The sequence below is a fragment of the Amblyraja radiata genome, chromosome 1 (assembly GCF_010909765.2).
Source record: "Amblyraja radiata isolate CabotCenter1 chromosome 1, sAmbRad1.1.pri, whole genome shotgun sequence".
NCBI classification, from domain to species: domain Eukaryota; kingdom Metazoa; phylum Chordata; class Chondrichthyes; order Rajiformes; family Rajidae; genus Amblyraja; species Amblyraja radiata.
Window position 1 is genome coordinate 122,305,202 of NC_045956.1, and position 23,888 is coordinate 122,329,089.

The 23,888-nt window shown below is 43.6% G+C and overlaps 1 protein-coding gene across 1 annotated transcript in view; it reads left to right on the plus strand.

Annotated features, from left to right (window-relative positions):
• Positions 1 to 23,888, plus strand: part of elovl7 (ELOVL fatty acid elongase 7) — a 36,274-nt gene that overhangs the window by 9,897 nt on the left and 2,489 nt on the right. Inside the window, exons 2-7 of the mRNA XM_033030087.1 lie at positions 12,950 to 13,044; positions 13,593 to 13,783; positions 16,176 to 16,256; positions 17,240 to 17,296; positions 18,084 to 18,189; positions 21,000 to 21,136. Of these exons, the coding sequence (XP_032885978.1) occupies positions 12,981 to 13,044; positions 13,593 to 13,783; positions 16,176 to 16,256; positions 17,240 to 17,296; positions 18,084 to 18,189; positions 21,000 to 21,136 (636 nt within the window). The 5' untranslated portion in view covers positions 12,950 to 12,980. The remainder of the gene's footprint in view (positions 1 to 12,949; positions 13,045 to 13,592; positions 13,784 to 16,175; positions 16,257 to 17,239; positions 17,297 to 18,083; positions 18,190 to 20,999; positions 21,137 to 23,888) is intronic.

A 23,888-nucleotide genomic window follows, 5' to 3' on the forward strand; every position in this document is an offset into this window, starting at 1 on the left:
TTGCATTTCACTTAGTATGGCTGTATGATAACTCGAATTTCACTGTACATCAGTTGGTTAAGTGACTATAAATGCAAACTTGAATTTGAACTTAAGACTTGTCTGTGCAAGAAGGAGCTGCAGATGCTGGTTTAAACCGAATGGATATCTCTGGATAGGAGTGGGAATGGGTGACGTTTTGGGTAGAGTCCCTTCAGACCTTACCGGGGTGGTGGGGGGGGGGGGGGGGGGGGGGGGAGGAGAAGAGAGAAATGGGGGAGACTGAAAATTATTCATAAAATGAGAGGGAGTTACAGGGAGAATATGCAAACCGTTAAGTTATGCCAGCCTGGTGCTGTGCTTTTTGGATTGACATGATTTGAAAAGGTGCATTAATTTGGTGTGTTATCCTAAAATGAATCTCTTAATATTTCACATTAATGAGCCACATAACATCTAGCTAATATTTAGATATCTTCTGGACTTTTGGTGTACAGTTGTGTTTCAGGTTAAGATCCTTCTTTGAACTGAGCCACTCACTCTGAAGAAGTGTCTTGACCCAAAATGTTGCTTCTCCTTGGATGCTGCCTGAACTGCAGAGCTCCTCCAGCACTGTTTATTGACAGCATGTATGTCTATCTGCCTCTTGGATATGTAAATAGTTGTGTAATTGTTTCCTTGTGTACACGCACATGACTTTGCAGTGAATCAAATTCAAAATGGTAGTATGTACTGATATCCTGGTTCCTCTTCCAATCCATACATTTCATCGCAGCATTCGCAAAACTTTACACTGGAATGGGAAATTAGTTTCTGTTAATACAATCTTTTTAGCTGTGTGTATAACTTTGGTTTTGAAAACCAGGGTAAGCAGTAGTGCCTGATATAAAAGTTCAGGACAGAATTCACAGGTTAATGTTCAGTTTGTTGCTCATAATTTATGCAATATAGAGAGCCCCTTGATATTTGTGTGCAAATCCTGCACACTATTTAACTTTGCTGCAAATCCCTGCCCTCACCTTTGCTTGGCACCTGGTGTCCTTCCCTGTCCTCTGCTCCTGTAACGAGAAATCGCCCATGGCTTGACGTGGAGAATCTGAGGGAGAAGAGTTGGGTGCCGGTCAAAGCCTGGCAAGTTGTAGGTGGAAGGTACACAAAATTGCTGGAGGAACTCAGCGGGTGCAGCAGCATCTATGGAGCGAAGGAAATAGGCGACGTTTCGGGCCGAAACCCTTCTTCAGACTGATGGGGGGTGGGGAAAGAAAGAAGGAAAAAGGGAGGAGGAGGAGCCCGAGGGCGGGCGGATGGGAGGGTGGGAGGAGACAGCTAGAGGGTGAAGGAAGGGGAGGGGACAGCACAGGCTAGCCAAATTGGGGGAATTCAATGTTGATGCCATAAGGGCGCAAGGACCCCAGACGGAATATGAGGTGCTGTTCCTCCAATTTCCGCTGTTGCTCACTCTGGCAATGGAGGAGACCCAGGACAGAGAGGTCGGATTGGGAATGGGGGGGGGGGGGGGGAGTTGAAGTGCTTGAGTTACTCCAGCAATTTTGTGTACCTTCGATATTCCAGCATCTGCAGTTCCCTTTTGAACAAGTTGTAGGTGGATACAGGGGAGGTGGAATTTGATTGGCAGATGGGTTGAAAAAGGTGAGAGATGAAAAGGACATCAAGGGGGGAAGATTGAAATGTAAAGCTGGGGTTCAGCAAAACCAAGATATCCTGCAGACCTTGGTGGATTGAGTGCATGTTCAGCAAAACCATTACCTGGTCAATGATTAGTCTCTCCATTATAAAGGAGGACACGTACCAAATGCCGTAGATGGCATGATCTAAAGCGGTAAACTTTTTCCACTTTGCTCCAATGTCTTTTTTTGCCAATTGGCCTATCTGTATCCATTACAGGCCCTTGGTGCCTCTGCACAACTTGGTAACTCTCATCTTTGCATCAGCAGTAATTTGGCTACTGTACATTGGATGACTACTTCTACCATGAAAAGAATCTTAAATATTTAGACACAAAGCTGGAGTAACTCAACGGGCCAGGCAGCATCTCTGGAGAGAAGGAATGGATGACGTTTTGGGTTAAGACGAGTGAAGAAGGGTCTCGACCCAAAACGTCACCCATTCCTTCTCTCCAGAGATGCTGCCTGTCCCACTGAGTTACTCCAGCATTTTGTTTTTATTTTCGGTTAAAACCAGCATATGCAGTTCCTCCTTGCACTTTAAATATTTATAATTTGCCCAATAGTTTCCTGTTTATTCATTGCTAAGGGATCGACACTTACTTGAGCTGCAGAATGCAAGACAAACTGGTTCCTGCAAACTTGCTCAGGATTCCAGCATCTAATGTCTCTTGTCTCATTCTTTGTGAACTGTTCTCTTCGTAGTACCCGAGAAATCATCTAACTTATTTGTCACCCTTTAAAGTTATTACCATGCAGTTACTTTGTGCAGGATTAAGTCTAGCTTGGAAACTTGTCTAATATGGTCTGTCTCCATCTAAATATTCAGTTAATCTTGTCTGGAATTATTAATTTGTTCTACGTTCTGACATTAGTTATTTGGTGTGTTTGTTTACATTGGTTTCTTCTGATCACAATTCAGTCTTGCTCCTTTGACAATCTTTAAATGTCAGATATACACGTTAACGGTCAAAATCTTACTTCTGGCCATTCAATGGCCTAGGGTGCAGCCAACATGAATCAAAGCAAGTTGATTTTATTGGCATATGCACAAGTACAATGAAAATCTTGCTTATAGTAGTATCACAACAACTTAGACAAAAGGTAAAAAACAGATTACACATAATTTACACATTCTCCAGGACCATGAGGACAACTAGAAAACAAGTCTGATAATGCAAGTGGCTGTCCATTGTGTTCTGCTACTAAGGTAGGATTAGGATTGTGTAAGTTGGTTCATGAATTTGATAGCGTAGGAAAGTAGATGTTCCTGAACCCAGTGGTGTGAGATTTCAGACTCTTGGACCTTCTACCCCATGGTAGTAGTGAAAAGAGGCATGAGCGAATTGTGGGGATCTTTTATACTAGATGCACCACCTCGTGTAGATGCCTGTGATTATGGGGACGGCTGTGCCCATTATTAACTGGGCTGAGTCCACTCCTCTGCCACCTTGTCAATCTATGCATTGGAGTTGCCACCTTAGGACATGATAATGGATGTATCCAAGGATACTTTCTGTAGTGCATCTGTTGATGTTTCTTGTAGCATCTGAAGCATATTCAGTGACATGCTGAATCTCTTTGCTTCTAAGAAAGTAGAGGCCCTAGGTCACCACCTTTGATTATAACTCCATGCTGGGACCAAGACAATGCCCAGGAATTTGAATTTGCTAACTATCACCATTTCACCAAAGAACTGGTGTGTGGTCTCCTGACTCCCCATTTGGAAGTTGAAGATTAGTTTTTTGTTGATGTTGAGGAAGTGGTTGATTACTGATATTTTTACTGTGTCCCTCTTTGGCAAACCAATTTGCTTTGTTGCTATCGTATACTTTCTGCAGTTTGCATATTTAAATCCAATGCCATATCATCATCAACACAAAATTGAATGCATTTGAGAAATGAGGTTGCAATGTTACCTGATATTTTTGATAGTGATATAATTTCAATAGTATAATCCAGTGAAATTCCTAATGTTAATTATTGACTTAGTGTAGGAAAATATATTTGGAGAGGAAAATGTATTTATCTAAATTGTAATGTAGATAAAGCAAAAATCTTTTGAATCTCTCAATTTGCCAATTAGCAAGATTACCAGAGTAGTATTTCCAGGGTGCATAGATTCCAGATTAATATTTCTATTGAATAATTTGGAAAATTGAGTTGCTGGTCCATTCTTAAATAACTTGCAATCAATAGCTTGGCCTCATCAGCATATTCCATCCCTCGATGAAAGGCGAGGAATTGATGGAATAGAATTTCATACGCACCACTTTGACAATTATCCATTCCTTAATTAGATGTAGCAACAGATTGGGCATTACAACTTTGGGTGTCACTTCCTCTTCTCCAAGTTCACTTGCTTTTTCAGTGTTAGGCTAAAAATATTGGGACATGTGAAATCATCTCCTGCCATAAAAAGCTAATTTGGATTTTTTGTTATGATCTTTCGAATGGAGGAGCAAAGATTTGGATGTCCAGATGCAGACTTCACTCAAAGCTGGGACATGAGTGCAAAGGTTTAATGGAATTTCACCCATATCTTGATGGATGCAGTTGAACTGTCGGGAATCAACAACCAAAAGATTGTTTTACAGAAATCTGATCAAACTTTGTTTGGTGGTTGGTCCTACGCCACACTCTGATCTTGATTTGGCAAAATAAGGCTTGAGCGATCATAGAATGTCATGAATGGAGTCGGTGTTAATTGAAAAGGTGCAAAATAAAAACAGCATAGTCATCTGCAAATAGTGGTATAGGAAGGTATAACTTGGAAGAGATTGGATTTAGTTTAAGGTATGTAGTGTTATTGATGACAAGAACATTCTAAGGTGGTTTCATGTTCTTGAATAATGCATTCCATTGTAGCCTGGCAGAGGTGGCTTGAAGGAAACTTGTTCCTCAAGGTTCAAGGTCTTTTATTGTCGTGTGTACCAATTAAGGTAAAGTGATATTCTAATTACTAAAAATTTAGCCATACTAAAAAAAGCAACAAGACACGCAACTACGTAAGAGTTAATATAAACATCCACCACAGCGGATTCCCCAAATTCCTCACTGTGATGGAAGTTCAAGCTTCTTCCTCTTTATTCCCCGCAGTCGAAGCCGGTCTCTAACATGAGACTGAGCTCCACAATGTTAAAGTCAGCAGGCTCCTGCGGTTGGAAATCCCGAAGTTGGCCTCCAGCAGAAGGCGCCAACTCCTCGATGTTAGGCCGCAGTGCGGACGGAGATACGATACGGGAAAAAATCGCATCTCCATTGAGGTAAGTGATTTTAAAGCTTCACCCCCCCCCCCCCCCACCACAGAAAACCAGCTAAAGATCACTAAAACATATTAAAGAACACAAAAACATACATTTAACACATACCATAAACAACAAAGAAGGAATGGTTGAGACAGGCTTTCGGTGGGCGGCGCGACTCGTCAGCAGCGGCCTCTGCAGTCCGTCTGCGTTTTTATTATTTTATGTCTATGTTTTTATGTAGTTTTGTTATTTTCTGTTGGGGTATGTGTGTGGGGGGGTAGGGGTGGGGTGGGGTGGGAGGGAGGGAGGGGGTAACTTTTAAATCTCTCCCTGCACGGGAGACCCGACCTTTTCTTTGTCGGGTCTCCGTTGTCGTTGGGGCTGCAACGAGGAGCGGCCTCCAACAGGAAGACCGGGGGCTCTGGTGCCGACTACTCACCTCACCATCACGGAGCTGGCCAAGTCCAGAGCGGGTGGAGCGGTGGTGGAGCGCTGCTGCGGCCCGACCTCCGGAGGTTCGGAGGCTGCAACTGCGGGTCTGGCGGACGGCGGCACCGGGAGCCCGCGGGTCCCTGGAGGAAGACCGCTTTTCAGGACTCCCGCAACGGCGACTTCTCCCGCCCGAGTTGCGGGGTTGAAGAGCTCCTGGAGCGGGGCCTTACATCATCGCCCCGCGCGGCTTGGAATGGCCGCGGGACTCTGCGAGCGCACGCCGGGGGCTCTAACATCAAGAACCCGGTGTGCGACCTTGCATCACCCGGCGTGGCTTTAATGGCCGCGGGACAATTCGCCATCGCCCGCCGGGGGCTTTGACTTTGACTCTGACATCGGGGGGGGGAGAGTGCAGTGGAGAGATAAGATTTTTTGGCCTTCCATCACAGCAATGTGATGGATGTTTATGTAAATTATGTTGTGTCTTGGGTCTATTTGTTTGTAATGTATGGCTGCAGAAACGTCATTTCGTTTGGACCTCAAGGGACAAATAAATTGTATCGTATCGTAGGCTGTTGGCGCCACCCGGTGGGGGATTCTATTTGATGGTTTTGAGCTGAGAATGAATACATTTTGGAAAGCTTATTTTTAAGTATCAATTGTCCATTTGCAACAAAATGCCCCTCTTCAGGTTAAATGGAACTTATGTCGGAGGAATTGTAGCTTTTTCCCCTCGCAGTACATTTAGCTCATAGTTATGGTGTTTGTAGTTTGCTCATGTAGAACAATTGCTTATTGTGGGGATAGATTATATGTGGAATGTGAAGGATTTCAACCTGAACTATTTTAAGATTCAAGTACCGTATGTGGAAAGACTTGTTTTAAGTAACCTTAGTAAATGTGCCATGTTGGCTTGTATTTGTTAAGGTTAAGGAATTTGTATTTAAATGGATCCATTAAAGCGTTTTGAAGAGACTAATGTATCCATTATAAGACTTTTCAAAAGAAATCAGGTGATTCCCACCGCACTAATCTGTTTGGTGGTTTCTGAGTAATATATATTCATATTAAACATATCAAATTATGCCACAAATGCTGCTTAAAGCATACACTACGCTGATTTGACCGCTCCACATTTCTTGGTTCTGGCAACAGATGAATCGGTTCAGTTTAGTTTATTGTCACATGTTCCGAGGTACAGTGAAAAGCTTTTGTTGCGTGCTAACCGGTCAGCAGACAGACAATATATAATTGAATTGAATTTCTGTATTTGTCATTCAAAAACAAATTTGAACGAAATTGTTACCATGCAGTCTATTACAATCCATCCATTTACAGTGTATAGAAACATTATAAAGGAATAACATTTAGTGCAAGGTAAAGTCAGCAAAATCTGATCAAGGATAATCTGAGTGTCACCAAAGAGGTAGCAGTTCAGCACTGCTCTCTGGTTGTGGTAGGATGATTCGGTTACCTGATAACAGCTGCGAAGAAACTCCCTGAATCTGGTGGTGTGTGTTTTCACACTTCTATACCTTTTGCCTGATGGGAGAGGGGAGAAGAGGGAATGACCAGGGTGTGACTCGTCCTCAATTATGCTGTTCAAAGATCTTATAGCGGAGCAAGATAGGCTACTCCTGCGAAATGCAATGGGCTGACGTGTAGTACGCTATGGAGGGGATCCTGGGCATTTTTCCCCGCCCATTTTAGTAACCTGAGCCTACCCGACCCGACTCGCAGTGTAATCAATGTTGCGGGGCAACAGTTTGTGTGGGTTAGATTCATAAATCTGTCAGTTCATACTTGTCAAGAATAAAATTTGACTCTGGTAATTGTCTTTTTTAATGTTTTTTAAATCATTTCTTTTTAAATGGCTCACAAGCAGTGTTTGAGTTGATTTTATAGTAACCGGAACCGACCCAACTCGCAGGGTAATTGACATTGCGGGGGAACTTTTTGTGTGTGATATAGGGTTAGATTCATAATTCTGTTAGTTCATAATTCTGTTAATTCTTGTTAAAGAATAAAATGTTTATAAACACACATACATGAAAATTATATAAATGTATATAATCATATAACACACACAATTATATTTCTTCTGATCCAATAATGAACTTTATTTCAGACTAGACAAGGGACATTAAATAAGAAACATTGTAAATAAGAAACATTGTAAACCTCCCCGCAACTTCACACACACTAGGCCTTATCTCCCCCCCACCCCACCCCCCCCCCCCCCCCGCACTCCATCGCCTGCCCCCTCACTACAATGTCTTCCCCCCCCTCCTATGCCCCTCTCCCCGCTGCCCCGCACTCCCTCTCCCGCTGTCCCGGGCCGCGCACTCACTCTCCCGCTGCCCCGGGCCGCGCACTAAAATGAGTCGTATAATCACCCATGAATCCGCCGATGAGTGTACTACACATTTAAATAATTGAAATAATTTAATTGCCACACAACCAAGGTCGGTGGTATTTGGGTTGCCAGCAGCGGTACAATAATAAAGAACACAACCACAATAAAAAATTTACACAAACATCCACCACAGCATTCATCACTGTGGTGGAAGGCACAGAGCTTGGCCAGTCCTCCTCCATTTTCCCCCGTGGTCGGGACCTCCACCCTCCACAGCCGTTGCTGCGGGCGTCCAGATGGTAAGGGACAAAGTCAAAGTGAGTCCAGGATCGGCTCTTCCCAACCAGAGACCGCGGCTTCAGGCTGGTGTAGGCCGCAGGCCGGTGGTCAAAATTTTAAAGTACCTGCCGTACCGCAGCCGGAAGCACCGCAGTCTGCAGGGCCGGCGGTCGAAGCTCCCCTCCAGGGGAGATGACAAGTCCATACCGCACCCGCGGTAGAAGACGGCCGCGGGCCGGCGGTGGAAGCTTCTTCTTCCCCCGGGTCCCCAACGTGAGATCCCGGGCTGTAGATGCCGCACCAGCTGGAGTTCTGCAGACTGCGGCTTCAGGCTGCCAGCTGCCGGCTGCCGGCTGCCACGGGCCAGCATAACGGAGCGCTCCCCTCCAGCGAGGTCTCACCCGCTCCGCGCCGAGAGTCCACACTGCGCCCGCCGCTGAAGCTCCGGGCGCGTCTCCGGGAAAGTCGGCGCCGATCCATGCTGTTAGGCCACGGGGGAGGCGGCCTGAAAAAGTCGCCTCTCCATGGAAGAGGCGGCCGAAACGGTTTCCCCCTTACCCCCCCCACACCACCCCCCACACATAACACACAAAGAAACATTAAAAACAGACTTTTAAACATACTAAAAAAATAAAAAAAGTTGAAAAAAAGACGGACGCGCTGCCGACAGGCTGCTGCCAGTGCAGCACCCCCTACTGGATTGCGTGAGAGTAACCCATCTTGCTTCGTTATAAGATCTTTGATGCTGCTGGCCTTGCCGAGGCAGCATGAGGTATAAATGTATAAAGGCGTGAGGCTTTTCAGAAGACAAAGTCGGAAATCTCCAGGACCTGACAATGTTTCCCCCTCTACTCTTAAGCTCTGTGCCAAACAGCTGGCACCGGTCTATACAGACATTTTCAACCAGCCCCTGAAAACATGTACTGTCCCTGCCTGCTTCAAAGTCTCCACTATTGTCCCTGTACCCAAAAAGGCAAGGATTACTTGTCTTAATGACTACAGGCCTGTCGCACTGACCTCTGTAGTCATGAAGACCCTTGAAAGGCTTGTGCTGGCCAAGCTGAAAAATATCACGATCCCCTTGCTGGGTCCTATGCAGTTTGCATATCGGGCCAATAGATCTGTGGATGATTCGGTCAACCTGGGCCTGCACTTCATCCTACAGCACCTTGACCGCCAGGGGACCTATGTGAGGATCCTGTTTGTTGATTTTAGCTCTGCATTCAACACCATTGTGCCAGAGCTACTACACTCCAAACTTTCTGAGTCGACTTCACAGTCAAAAAGGCACAACAGAAGATGTACATCCTACGGCAGCTGAGGAAGCACAATCTGCCACAGGCAATGATGGTCCAATTCTACATGGCCATCGTAGAGTCTGTTCTCGCCTTCTCCATCATGGTCTGGTTTGGCTCAGCCACCAAGCACAACACCTGGAGACTGCAGCGAATCGTCCAATCAGCAGAGAAGGTTATTGGCTGCAACCTTCCCTCCATTGATGAACTGTACACTGCAAGGGCCAGGAAGCGAGCGGGCAAGATCATCTCTGACCCCTCTCACCCTGGCCACAAACTCTTTGAATCACTTCCCTCTGGAAGGCGACTCCGGACTGTCAAAGCTGCCACAGCCAAACATAAAAGCAGTTTTTATTCACGAGTAGTTGCTCTACTCAACAGCCAAAAATCTGTAGCCTCCCTTTGACCTGGTATTTTGTTGGTTCACATGCTTGATCAATGGTGTTTTATTATTAATGTTTAGTGTTTTCTGAGTCATTTGTAACTGTCACTGTATGTTATGTTACTTGTGGGCGGAGCACAGAGGCAAATTCCTTGTATGTGAATACTTGGCCAATAAACTTACTTACGTAGTCAATAAAAGGGAGATTAGTTTGTGTGATGGTCTGGGCTGCGTACACAATTCAGTGCATTTTCTTGTGATCTTGGATGGAGCTGTTCCCAAACAAAGCTTTGATATTTCTGAATGGTGGCTGATTAGGAAAAGGGGAGATGCAACGAGACCTGGGTGTCATGGTACACCAGTCATTGAAAGTAGAAATGCAGGTGCAGCAGGCAGTGAAGAAAGCAAATGGTATGTTAGTATTCATAGCAAAAGGATTTGAGTATAACAGCAGGGAGGTTCTACTGCAGTTGTACAGGGTCCTGGTGAGACCACACCTGGAGTATTGCGTACAGTTTTGGTCTCCAAATCTGAGGAAAGACATTCTTGCCATAGAGGGAGTGCAGATAAGGTTCACCAGACTGATTCCTGGGATGTCAGGACTTTCACATGAAGAAAGACTGGATAGACTCGGCTTGTGCACGCTAGAATTCAGAAGATTGAGGGGGGATCTTATTGAAACTTACTAAATTCTTAAGGGGTTGGACAGGCTAGATGCAGGAAGATTGTTCCCGATGTTGGTCAGAGTTTAAGGATAAGCGGGAAATCTTTTAGGACCGAGATGAGGAAAAGATTTTTCACACAGAGAGTGGTGAATCTCTGGAATTCTCTGCCACAGAAGGTAGTTGAGGCCAGTTCATTGGCTATATTTAAGAGGGAGTTAGATGTGGCCCTTGTGGCTAAAGGGATCAGGGGGTATGGAGAGAAGGCAGGGATGGGATACTGAGTTGGATGATCAGCCATGATCATATCGAATGACGGTGCAGGCTCGAAGGGCAGAATGGCCTACTCCTGCACCTATTTTCTATGTTTCTATGTTTCCTGATAAAATGCTTTCTATGGTGCATCTAGAAGCTAGTGAAAGTTGTAGGGGAGATGCCACATTTCCTAAGCCTTCTAAGGAATTAGAGGCGTTGGTGTGCTTTCTTGGTTGTTGCTTCAATATGAGTGGTCCAGGAGAAGTTGTTGGTGATATTGACTCGTAGTAATTTGACATTTTCAACCATCTCTACTTCAGCACCGTCAATGCAAACTGGGGTTTGCGTACCGCTTTGCTTTCTGAAGCTGATCACTATCTCCTTTATCTTGCTGACATTGAGGGGAAAGTTGTTGTCTCAAAACCTGGACACAAGTTTCTCTATCTCCGTCCTGTACTCTGTCTGATTATTTGATATCCGGCTCACAATGGTGTCGTATACGTATTTTGAAAATTGAATTAGATTTGTACATGGCTGCACAGTCGTGTGTGTACAAGGAGTAAAGAAGGGGACTGAGAAAGCATCCTTGCGGTGCCTCTGTGTTGAGGATTATTGTGGAGGATGATTTGATCTCTATCCTCACTGATTAGAATCTGTTGGTCATGAAGCCGAGAATCCAGTTGCAGAGATGAATGCTGACACAAAGTCCTGTGAGTTTGGTGATAAGCTTGGATGGTGTAATGGTATTCAATGCAGAGCTGCAGTTGGTGTCTCTTATCCAATCAGTCATTTTCTGGATGGAGACACAGAAATATAACGCCAATTGAGTTCAAATTCAACCTTGGCAAATTGCAGAATTCAAATTGATTCTCCAATCCCTCTTTATAAAGGGATGCAACCTATTCCTTGTCGGCTTCGGAAGCTGCGGTCCCCAGTTAGGAAGCGGCCGTTCCAGGTGGCCCAGCCGCTGAAAGGACTCTCCCGACACCGGGGCAACAGCAGCCGGCCAGAACGGCCAGGAACATCGGGCCTCCGTAGAGGCAATAGGCCTGACTTTGGGAGAACTGGGGATGGGGACTGGACGTTGTGCCTTCCCCCACAGTGGTATCCATTGTGGGGGGATGATTTTTTGTGTGTAATGTGAATATGTTAGTTTGTGTCCAAGATGGCTGTCGGAAGGGAGAGTGGACGCTGGCGCGCTTTAGCTGCTGCTGCTCTCTCTTCACATTGTGTTTTTGATTTTTTGTCTTTGGAGCGAATTCTGTCTTTAATTTGTGTATTGGTGATGTCCTTATTATTTATTTTACTCCGACTATATGTTTTTTCTCTCTTGTTAATTTTCTGTAAGGTGTCCTTGAGACTTTGAAAGGCGCCCGCAAATAAAATTTATTATTATTATTGTTATTCCTTTTCTTGTGTTGAGCATTTTCAGTTGATCCTCAACTCGAGGAAATTTTCAATATACATTCTCCCTTTATGTAATGTGTTCTTAATCATCAGCTGCAATAGAAAAACTATTGCTCTGGCATTGTCCTGTTAAATTAATTCTGTTTATCTTTGTTTGTAAGCCTTTCTCTGAAGGATATTAAATTGACCATGGCATTCCTAGTGGAGGTTGAGTAATTGTATCCTTGACAACTAATTGCTACATTCTAAAAGTAACTTGGGTTTGCTGTGAGTTTAACATGTATGAAGTCTATCTACATCTGTGTAATTTACCAGCTTTTAGTTTAGAGATACAGCACAGAAACAGGCCCTTCAGCCCTGAGTCTGCACCGAGCAGCGATTTCCCCTGTGCACTTGCATTATCCTATACACACTAGGGACAATTTAAATTTATACCAAACCAATTAGCCTACAAACCTGTGCATCTTTGGAGTGGTGGAGGAAGCTGAAGATCTCGGAGAAAAGGTACACAAAATGCTGGAGTAACTCAGCGGGACAGGCAGCATCTCTGGAGAGAAGGAATGGCTGACGTTTCAGACTGAAGGGTCTCGACCCAAAACAGTCACTCATTCCTTCTCTCCAGAGATGCTGCCTGTCCCGCTGAGTTACACCAGCATTTTGTCTATATCTTCGGTGTAAACCAGCATCTGCAGTAGTGCATGAGGTGATCGCTGGTCTCTGTTTACTCGGTGGGCAGAAAGGCCTGTTTTCATGCTGGGTCCTCAAGGCCAAATTCCAAGTGTTGGGGTGTTAATGTGAATAGCCTCCAATAGTTTGGAAAACCTGCTACTGTAGTACCGTAAATCCTTGGCATGCTGGATTATTGCTATACTTCATGGGGCTCTTGAAATCAATGTTTAATTCCTCCTTTCCTGTTTCAACCTTGCTCAAAAGGGGCATTATGAACTAACTTTTGTATGTTATTTCTAGAACTGAAGAGGAATCTTGAACATAACAGATAATGTCTTTGCAAGAACTGACATCGAGAGCAGTGATTTTATACGATGAATGGCTCAAAGATGCAGGTGACTTTTTTTTTTAATTGAGAAATAGAGCTGTGGCATTGTTTAAGATGTTGCTATATTTGTATACACTGTGTCAATGTTTGTGAAATTCTTTTAAATCTTTAAAAGATCTATTCATCTTTTGAAATTAAGAATTTGCCACCAGTTATTTGTGTAAGATTGGGTCTGTTCTGATAGTCTTGTACTATTGTGACATTGGTGTAGAGTGAAATTAAAAAGAGCCAGGTGACACAATTTCTTGATTGTGTAAGAATTCTTGAAACATTATTTACAAGGTGTTGGTAGTTGTAATTCGTCAATTTGCTAACCTTGGTGTTATTCATGAGGGAAGGAGATCAATATCAAGTGATCCAGGTATCGTCAGACAACTCCTTGTTTCAATAATTTAATGGAATCCCGTCAATGGAGATGGACATTTTTGTGTTAAATTCTCTAAACTTTAAGAAGCTAATGTTGAGAGCAATATTCCTCCCCACCCCCCCACCCCCCCCAAATCTGTATTGAGCAGACAGTCTTTAGAAATCAAGTATTTCTTTTTCATTTTGTAGATCCCAGGGTTGAAGACTGGCCACTAATGTCTTCACCCCTGCCACAAACAATCATCCTTGGTGCTTATATCTACTTTGTCACAACATTTGGACCAAAATTAATGGAGAACAGGAAGCCTTTGAACTTGAACCAAGTAATGATTGTGTACAATTTTTCGATGGTGATCTTTTCCCTGTACATGTGCTATGAAGTGAGTATTTTGTGACTAATTTAACTACTTGTTTTTGTTAACAGTAAATGTTGGTCCAAAGTTATTTGAAATTGGCATTTAATTGCTGTATGAATGTTAAAGTATAATCCATTCCTGGGTTATGAATGTCCAATATATGGACTCCCATGCACAAGAACAAGCTCCCTGAGATGGCCTGTACTCCACTTTCACATTACGTGAAAATCATCTGCAACTTGCTGTCCTTCGTTCCCAGGAAGTTCCCTTTTTTTCTTTTTTTTTCTTTCACATCAACTACAATTCTGGATTCTGTGATCACATATTTGCATTTCCATTAAGTATAAAGGTATAGTTTTGGTGGCTTGTATTCATTTGGTTTGGGATGAAACAATATTAAAACAAAAATACTATGGAACTGATAATGTTTGAAATGGCATGCTATATAGACATTCTCTACAGAAATATACACTTTTGATGGAAATGCAAATGTACTCTGTATACAATCTAGAATTTGAGTTGAATTGGGGGGGGGAAAACAAATGAGAACATCTGGGAGGGATGGGGGGAGGGTCAGCAAGTTGCAAAATGTTTTCATCTAATAAGAAAAGAGAACGACTACAGAAAGAAACAGTTTGTTTCAGTACCAACACCTTTGTTAAAAAATCAAATAGCCACTCTAATAATGGCTTGCACGTGCAAAAACATCACGCGCCTTCCCTAAAGATGTTACGGAGCAGCATTTCTGGATATTTTAGCAGTGATACATGTGGTGCCTTTGCTTTCTAGAATATCAACATCTCATATTTCATTTAAAGGAATTTTGGCTCTAGATCATTATTTAATTTTCTACCTGGTGTGGGTAAACTTGTTGGTTTTAGAGAATACTATACTAAGTGGGACCCGTTGGGTCACTGTCACACGGGAGGCCTGGTCCCCCAACGCAACCCGTTCCCCAACTCAATGTTCCGCCACTCACCCGTTCCCCAAATGTAACCCATCTTCTCCCACCCCCCCCACACAATATTGCACCACTCGCGCTTAGCCCCCAACTATGCATGCAAGGCTCATTTCCCCTCATCCCCGAGCACTCCCTCCCTCTCTTCTTCAGCCTCCCTCTTCTTTCCCCTCTCCTCTCCTCCCCAATCCCTCCCTCACCTCTCCCTTTCCTCTGCCCTGTCACTTCCTCCCTCCATAACTCCTCTCCCCTCCCTACCCCATCCTATCCCTCTATCTTCCCCCACCCCCCCCCCCCCCTCTCCTCACCTCCCCTATCCCCGCCACTATTCCTCCTGGCCTCTCCCACTGCCTGCCTCCCTCTATTCTCCACTCCCTACCTCACCCTCTCCCTTTTCACTCTCCTCACCTCTTCCACTTTCCCCCGCCCTCCCTACCCCTTCCTCTCCCTCAATCACCCCTCTTCCCTCTCACCTCTCCCGGGATCTTTCCCCTCACCTCTCCCTCCCTCTCCTTTCCCCTACCCTCAGTCGCCCCTCCCTCCATCCATAAAAAGCAGCATCTGTAGTTCCTTCCTCCACAGGTCATTCATTGTTAGCTGTGGTTTAGATCCCGTTGACTTGACGATTGGACGAGTTTGCATCGTATGTGTGAGTTGCTCAAACTCTGCGCAAACTACTCAGCCACTCTGTAACCCGACTCTCCCTCCCTCCCTCTGCCCACTCCGGCTCAGCTGCCGCTCGCCCCGTCCCTGCCTGCTCGCTGCTGCCACCGGGGGGGTGAGGGAGGGTGGGATGGGGTCAGTGCTCGGCACGGTGGGCACCACGAGTTTCGATGAGCTGGTGGAGTAGATCTCCGAAAAGGCTGATGGTGAGTCACCGCGGCGGCAGAGTAGACTGACCTGAGGGGACGGGACCGCAGAGAGAGAGACAGGACCAGGGCCTCCACTGAACACCCCCCACGGTGGTGGGGGAGACTATAGACATGTTACTGTGAGGAGTTTGAGTGAGGCAGAGCAGGAAGGGGCGTCGCCATCCCTGCATTGGCATTGACTGACAGAAGAGACCAATCTGCGTGGTGCTGACTGAAGGAATCTGCACACGCGCATTTTTTTAAGAGTTATAAACCTTGATAACTTTTACAATATACCACCGATCAGAACAAAACTTGTTGCACTCGCAGCACAGGAGAACGGTGAGTAACCTGCTGAAAAAAATCGTGGCGCTATCGCGAACTGTTTTTGCGCAAATAGAAAAACCCTGCACACCGGAAGAGCATGAGATCTAATTTTAGTTATGTATAGATAGATAAACCCAAGTCTATTTTGATATGCGGGGGTTAAAAGCATTGCTTTACAGAGATTTTTGTTAGGAAACTAAGTTGAGACATAAAAAATAATGTTCACTGTTTTCTTTTTAATGTCCAATGATTAACATTGTATTGCTTTCCTGACCAACAGTTTCTTATGTCTGGCTGGGCCACAGGATACTCATTTCGTTGTGACATTGTGGATTATTCTAGGTCACCGCAGGCCCTCAGGGTATGTCAATATTCAACTGTCCTTTTTTTAATCTGAAGGTAATATGAACAGCATGTTGTAGATCAGGTTAATGTAATGCGTGGGATCAATGGGAGTGGAGCAAGTAGCAAAGAATGTGGATTTGCAATGAATCGTGCCAGAAAAGTAAACTAGTATTATTGGAACCAGTAATTGTATAGTCTGAGCAATGCAAGTGTGACCTATGATGTACCATAAGGATTAGTGCTGGGACCCTTGCTGTTTGTGTAGATCAATGATTTTGATTTAATATAGGAACTGTTCTGTTTGTGGATAACTAAATAAGAGGTGTTTTTGTACAGAATAGTTGGGAGAGACTGGATAGGATGGGTTTATTTTCCTTGGAACAGAGAGGGCTGCAGAGGGTCTGAATAATAGAGAAATGCAAATTCATGAGGGACACTGCTTTGGTAAAAAAATATCTTATTTACTGTATCAAAGATGTCTAAACTAAAGGACTGAGGTTTAGAGGGTATCTGAGAATAAATATGTTGACAGAAGATGTTAAATCATCAGGGCAGAAGACTACACACCAAGTGGTAAATGGAATTGCCATTAATGAGTATCCTCTGCTTGGCACTGACAGTGCTCTACTTTATTCCCATATTTATGTATTATGCAAAATGCCTTCATCTTTCATGCATGCTCTCTTTCAAGGGAGAGTGGGGGGCAATGAATGGCAAATTGCAAATGTGTAAAACCAATTGTAATGAATTTCTAAATTTAAATTATTGCATATATGGGGATGTAAGTTTCCACAGTATTTAATCATGTTAGATGAACAAGTCCTAGTCCAGCACACTAGCATTACCAAGCATAAAATACCATTCTACCAATCTGTAATTCCATATACGATCCTTCTATGCCTATGTTTTAATGTATAGATGATGGAGATAGACAAATTAAACTGCTGCAATAATACATTTAATTTCTTACTAAATTTTTAATGTGCTACCATATTTTAGATGGCCTGGACTTGTTGGCTTTTTTACCTCTCCAAGTTTATTGAATTATTGGACACTGTAAGTATCAGAAGTTTTTTGTTTTTTTTGCATCTGGCATTTGCTATATGAACCTTTAACTATTAGTCTTAGATATTATTACATTGAACCAAGTTAAGGTTTGGCATCGTGTTCCATAAAGTTAGGTTAAGGTTTTACGGTAATGGTTCTGAATTATTAACTGTATCAAGAATGTGTCCTCTTTTAAAGCTGCCAACCATCTTGTTGAATATTGTGCTTGGCAGCAACCATAGCTGAGAAGTGTTGCTTGTGGTGCCACTGCTTAGCTGTGCCACTATATTCAGTCCTGACCTTGGGTGCTAACTTTGTGAGTAAGCATATTCTCCCTCTAATAGTGAGGGTTTTCTTTAGTCACTTGTTTCTTCTTACATTTCAAAGATGCGTGGGGTAGTAGGTTAATAGGCCACTGACATTCTCCCAATGTGCAAGCAAGTGTGGAAGAGTGAATGGTAATGTAAGGAAAATATAATTGTAAGGTTTGTGTAAATACGTGGTTGATGGTTTGCATTGATGTTGTAGGGTAAAATACTTGTTTCTGTGCCACATCTCTGACAGCTCTGCTCATGCCTCATATGGTGGAAACTGTTAATAGTGATTGAAAAGTTCTTGGATTACTGCACCTTGCTGCCTAATTAGAACCTGCCCAAACTCCTTGACATTTTATGTGCATTAAAAGTAATGAGGTTTCTTATTTTACTCTGAATTCCTGTTTTTCATAAAATACCTTTTAAATTGCAAAAAAACAGTGTCAAGTGGTGAATACATTTCGCCTGATTTCCCCGTACAGGTTTTCTTTGTGCTTCGAAAGAAGAATGGTCAAGTGACATTTCTTCACGTCTACCACCATACGATCATGTCCTTCACTTGGTGGTTTGGGGTTAAATTTGCTCCAGGTAAAATTGACAATGAACTCTCATTATTTGAGTGCGTTGCTTAATTCACCAATCAGCTATCATTGTTTTTAAAATGAGATGTTAAGTGAATCACTATTTGTGAGGAAGGAACTGCAGATGCAGGTTTCCTAACGTATGCGACAACCAGCGATGGTGATTATATGTCAAGATACAGATAAACTGAAGATAGATACATAATGCTGGAGTAACTCAGCGGGACAGGCAGCATATCAGGAGAGAAGGAATGGGTGACATTTCGGGTCAAGACCCTTCAGACTGATGTTGGGAGAGGGAGATGCGTAGATAAGGAAGTGTAAGGTGTGAAAATAGGACAAAGGAAATCGAGATCAAGGAAAATGTAAAATAGATCATTGTTAGCTTGGAGAAATTAACAAAGCAAACAGAAAATGTAGTCAGACATTATGACTGGTTGGAGAAGGAGGGACGGAGAGAAAAAAAGCAAGGGTTACTTGAAGTTAGAGAAGTCAATGTTAATACTGCTGGAAGTAAGCTGCCCAACTGAAATATGAGATGCTGTTCCTCCAATTTGACAATGGAGGAGGCCGAGGACAGAAAGGTCAGTGTGGGAATGAGAGGGGGAGTTAAAGTGTTTAGCAACTGGGAGATCAGGTAGGTTTAGGGCAGGGGTCGGCAACCTGGTTCTGCATAGGGGCCAGGACGCATGTCTGAGCGGATGTCGGGCCACATCTATCACGTGTACACATGGATCCCGCCCTGGATGGCAGGCATCAAATCGCGTGTTCACATAGATCCCACTCCTTCGAGGATGCCGCCCGGAGCATTGGACCCTAGTTACGGGCGCTCACAAACATGGCGTACCTACGGACCATTGCCTTGGCTCTGTCCTGAAGGCGGTGGCTCAAATACTCGCACTCGCTTGTCCATGGCCTATTGACAACCCCAATCCCGACAGTGAAGCCCAGACACAGAAGGTGCGAGGCCGTGCCAGCGGCTTTGTACAGGATGCGGTACAGCCAGAGCTTGGCGCTGCTTGGCGGCTCCGCCATTACGGCCGCCAGCGCAGGCCTCCTGCCGTCACCGCGCCTTGGTTCCGGGGCCCGGGAGGTACGGGAGATGATGGGCGTCTATGGGCCGGATAATTACTGGAAAAAAAAACACGCCTGCGGGCTGGATGATTTCGGGTTACGGGCCGCATTCGACCCGGGGGCCGTAGGTTGCCTACCCCTGGTTTAAGGTGACTGAGCAGAGGTATTCAGCGAAACGATCGCTGAGCCTGTGCTTGGTCTAAGGTTCCAACCTCAACTACTGGATCGTTCACTTGCACCTCCTCCAACTTCATCTACTATATCCCCCAACAGTCTTTTCAGGTGAAGCAGAGGTTCACTTGCACTTCCTACAACCTCATCTACTGCATCTGCTGTTCCAGTGTGGACTCCTATATATTGTCGAGAGCCATTCTACATTTCCATGATCAATGTGCTTTGATCTGTCATTTTCACACCTTACCCTTTCATATCTCTAGTCCCCTCTCCCGACTCTCTGAAGAATGGGTCTCGACCCACAAAATCACCCATTCTTTTCTCCAGAGATGCTACCTGTCCTGCTGAGTTACTCCAACATTTTGTCTATCCTCAGAAAATTAATTGTTACAAATAGTCTTTTTTAAGATTGTAATTGTAAATTTTTCCAAGAGTTCATCTTAGGAACATTAATCTTTTGAAGTTAATGGCAAGATTTGCCATCTTTGGAGGTACAGATTCCAGCAAAGTTTTATTATGCATGATACCATTGGGTGGCGCAAGACTCTCTGTAGTTGCTAAATTCAAAGTTAGTTCAATGAAGCTTAAGAATTAAATTACTGCAGGACCTATAATCAACAAATGTAGATGGGCGAATAAAGGGAGCAAACTAAGCCATACTGCTGCGAACAAATAATCTATACATTAATCTATCTATACATACCAGGTAGTGAAGAAAGCTAATGGAATGTTGGCTTTCATAACAAGAGGATTTCAGTATAGGAGTAAAGAGGTTCTTCTGCAGTTGTATAGGGCTCTGGTGAGACCACATCTGGAGTATTGTGTCCAGTTTTGGTCTCCTAATTTGAGGAAGGACATCCTTGTGATTGAGGCAGTGCAGCGTAGGTTCACGAGATTGATCCCTGGGATGGCGGGACTGTCATATGAGGAAAGATTGAAAAGACTAGGCTTGTATTCACTGGAGTTTAGAAGGATGAGGGGGAATCTTACGGAAACATATAAAATTATAAAAGGACTAGACAAGTTAGATGCAGGAAAAATGTTCTCAATATTGGGCGAGTCCAGAACCAGGGGCCACAGTCTTAGAATAAAGGGGAAGCCATTTGAGACTGAGGTGAGAAACGTTTTCACCCGGAGTTGTGAATTTGTGGAATTCCCTGCCACAGAGGGCAGTGGAGGCCAAGTCACTGGATGGATTTAAGAGAGAGTTAGATAGCTCTAGGGGCTAGTGGAACCGAGGGATATGGGGAGAATGCAGGCACGGGTTATTGATTGGGGACGATCAGCCATGATCACAATGAATGGCCTCCTCCTGCACCTATTTTCTATGTTTCTTTCTATGTTTCTAACACTTTTTAATGAACAAATTGATCATAATGTTTTGTATGACTTTTTTAAGCTAAAGATGATATTAGGTTTGGTGTTTTTTGAGATTTTGTACTGCTAATCATATTCAAATACCAGCATGTACTCGGATACTAGCATGTACCTTTTCATGAGCTCTGTATCCTTACAATGCCAATCCAATTTAGTTCTAAATCTGCCTTTTCATTCTCCTTGCCCATACAGGTGGTCTCGGAACATTTCATGCTCTTGTGAACTGCATAGTACATGTTTTCATGTATTCATATTATGGTCTATCTGCATTGGGACAACATTACCAGAAGTATTTATGGTGGAAAAAGTACATGACTGCAGTTCAGTTGGTAGGTTTTTAAATTTTGTCGTTGACTGACATTGGAAAAGCTGCATTTATTGACAATCCAAACTTTCTCAGAGGATTTAGAAATGGTCATATTTAAGGGACTAGTGGTGTAAAACCAATATTAGAGAGTAATATATGTCTGAAAATGGTGTCGGTTTTAACCTATCCTGTATTTCTTGCTGTCAGCTGGTATACTGGTATTTTCCCTTGGCAAACTGAAGTGTGAAAGCAGCAACACTCTGATAGTTTAATTGCACATTGTACACTATTTGGTCTTTTCTATAATTCCTCAATTAAAAGCATTGTTCTGGTGGAAACGGGAACACAAATCAAAATTGAAAATGCTTAAGTCTGCATAGAATATTCAATCTTTCTTACAAAGTTTTGACCTAAAAATAATTGAATTAACGGGATTAAAATGTACTAACAATTTATAAGCTGTGGCCACAATGACGTATAACAAGTTTTTGCCTATCCTTTAAGTTATTTGTCATTGAATAATCCATGGTAGTGTCATTATTTAACACCATGATCAACAAAGTGCTTTACCACAGGTTGGAGCATGTCAGAGCAGGAGTTTAAGTGCATAGACAGCATAAGAGTATAGGCAACTAGGTTCAAGTAATTGAATACCTTGAAGGATACACTTGGGAGAGAAATCAGAATGGTGAAAGAGGGACATTGGATAGCTCTGGTAGATAAGGTTAAAAATAATCCAAGAAACATTAATACAAACGAGTAATGAGAAAGAGAACTGTCTTCTCTATGTGGCAGCTCAAGAGATTAGTGATGTGCTAAATATTTCCTGTTTACTATGGCGAAAGAGGTGGATGCCTGGATGCTCAAAGATACGAGTGATGGTGTGAAGAGTCCACATTATACCAATGTTCAAGAAATGCAATTTTTAAAACATTTAGACGGGTACATTGATAGAATGGGTTAGATATGGGCCAACTGCAGGCAGGTGGGGCCAATGTAGATGGGGCACATTGGTCAGTGTAGGGAAGTAGGGCCAAAAAGCCTGGTTCCACCCTGTTTGACTCTTGGAGGTGCTGGAGGTCTTAAAACACATTCGAGGTAGATAAATTCCTGGTATTTGATCAAAATGTATCCTAGAAATTGTCAGGCCACTGGTGAAGATCATCAATAGTCATGAATGAGGTGTCAGAAAATGGGAGGGTGGCTAATATTGTGTTTCTATTTATGGAAACCTGGGAACTACTTGTCGTTGAGCCTTGCATCAATAATGGCAAGTTGCTGGAAGCGATTTTGGGACATATGCACCTGGTAAGCCAAGGACTGATCAGGAATGGGAATCATGGTTTTGTGCATGGAGAAATTGCCTTGCCTTTGAAGAGATGACCAAGAATATTGAGGGCAATGTGGTAGAAATTGTTTTATGGACTTTATCAAGTCCTTTATACCAAATGTTAGGCTGGTCTGGAAGATTGGATCACATGGGATCCAGGGCAAGCTGGCCTGTTAAATACAAAATTGGCTTGAAGGTGGTGGTAGAGGCTTGTTTCTTGGGCTGGAGCCTGCAACAAATGGTGTACTGCAGGGGTTATGGCTGGGTCCACATTTGCTTGTTACGTGCATTAATGATTTGCATGTAAATATAGGTGGCATGGTTAATAGGTTTGTGGAAGACAGTAAATGGTGGTATCGTGGGCAGTTGATGTTATCTACAATTGCAACGGGATCTTGATCAACTGGTCCAATAGGCTGTGGCATGGCAAATACATTTTGATTTTAATGAACACAAGGTGTTCATTTTGATGGGGCACACCAAGGAAGGATTTGTGCAAAAAATGCAGGGGGTGTGGTAGAATAGAGACCCAAGGGTGCAGGTATGCAGTTCCCTGAAGCTGGTGGCATGGGTTGACAGGGTGGTGAAACTGTGTTGCACATTGCCATTATCAGTCAAGTTAAGTGCGGGATTTGGGATGTCATGTTGTACCTTAAATCATGGTAAGTCCGCATTTACAGTACTGTGTACAGTTCTGGTCACCTTGCCAGCGGAAAGATGCCATTAAACCGGAGGGATTGAAGAAAAAATGTGAGGATAATAGATTTGGTGGGTTTGAGCTACACGGAGAGGATATATATATAGGCAGGGTCTTTGTTCCATAGCACATGAGCTGAGGGGTGACTGTGATGTATAAAATCACGAGTGGGGGGTGGGGGGGAGAAAGGTCAACAACCAGACTCTTTATTTCACCTGGAATATGGAAATCAAAACCCAGAGGGCAAGGGTTTAAGATGACAGGGGAAAGATTTAAAAGGGAGCAGACCGGCAATGTTTTTGCAGAAGGTGGTGTGTTCATGGAATGAGCTGCCAGAGGAATTAATTGAGGCAGGTACGATTACAACATTTAAAATACATTAGGATAACTGCATGGTTAAAGGTTTGGAGTGGTATTTTGCTTGGTGCAGGCAAGTGGGTCTTGCTTGGTTAAGCAACTTGGACAAGTTGGGCCAAAGGAGATGTTTTTGTTCATTATTCCTCTGACTTGGCTGTGTGGCACTCTAAACAATTTGCAGGCACTAAATAATGATCTCAAGATTGCCTATTTGGTTTCAGCAGAGTATATGGCAGGATATATTTAAACATCTTTCTTACACAGAAGCTTCTTGACTTTCCTTACCCCCACCCCCTGACCTACAGATACCAAATGTTCCTGAAGGCCATTCTTTGGGTTTGTTGAAGTTAGCATTTGCTGAGGTCTGTTCCTGTTCTAAGGCAGAAATTG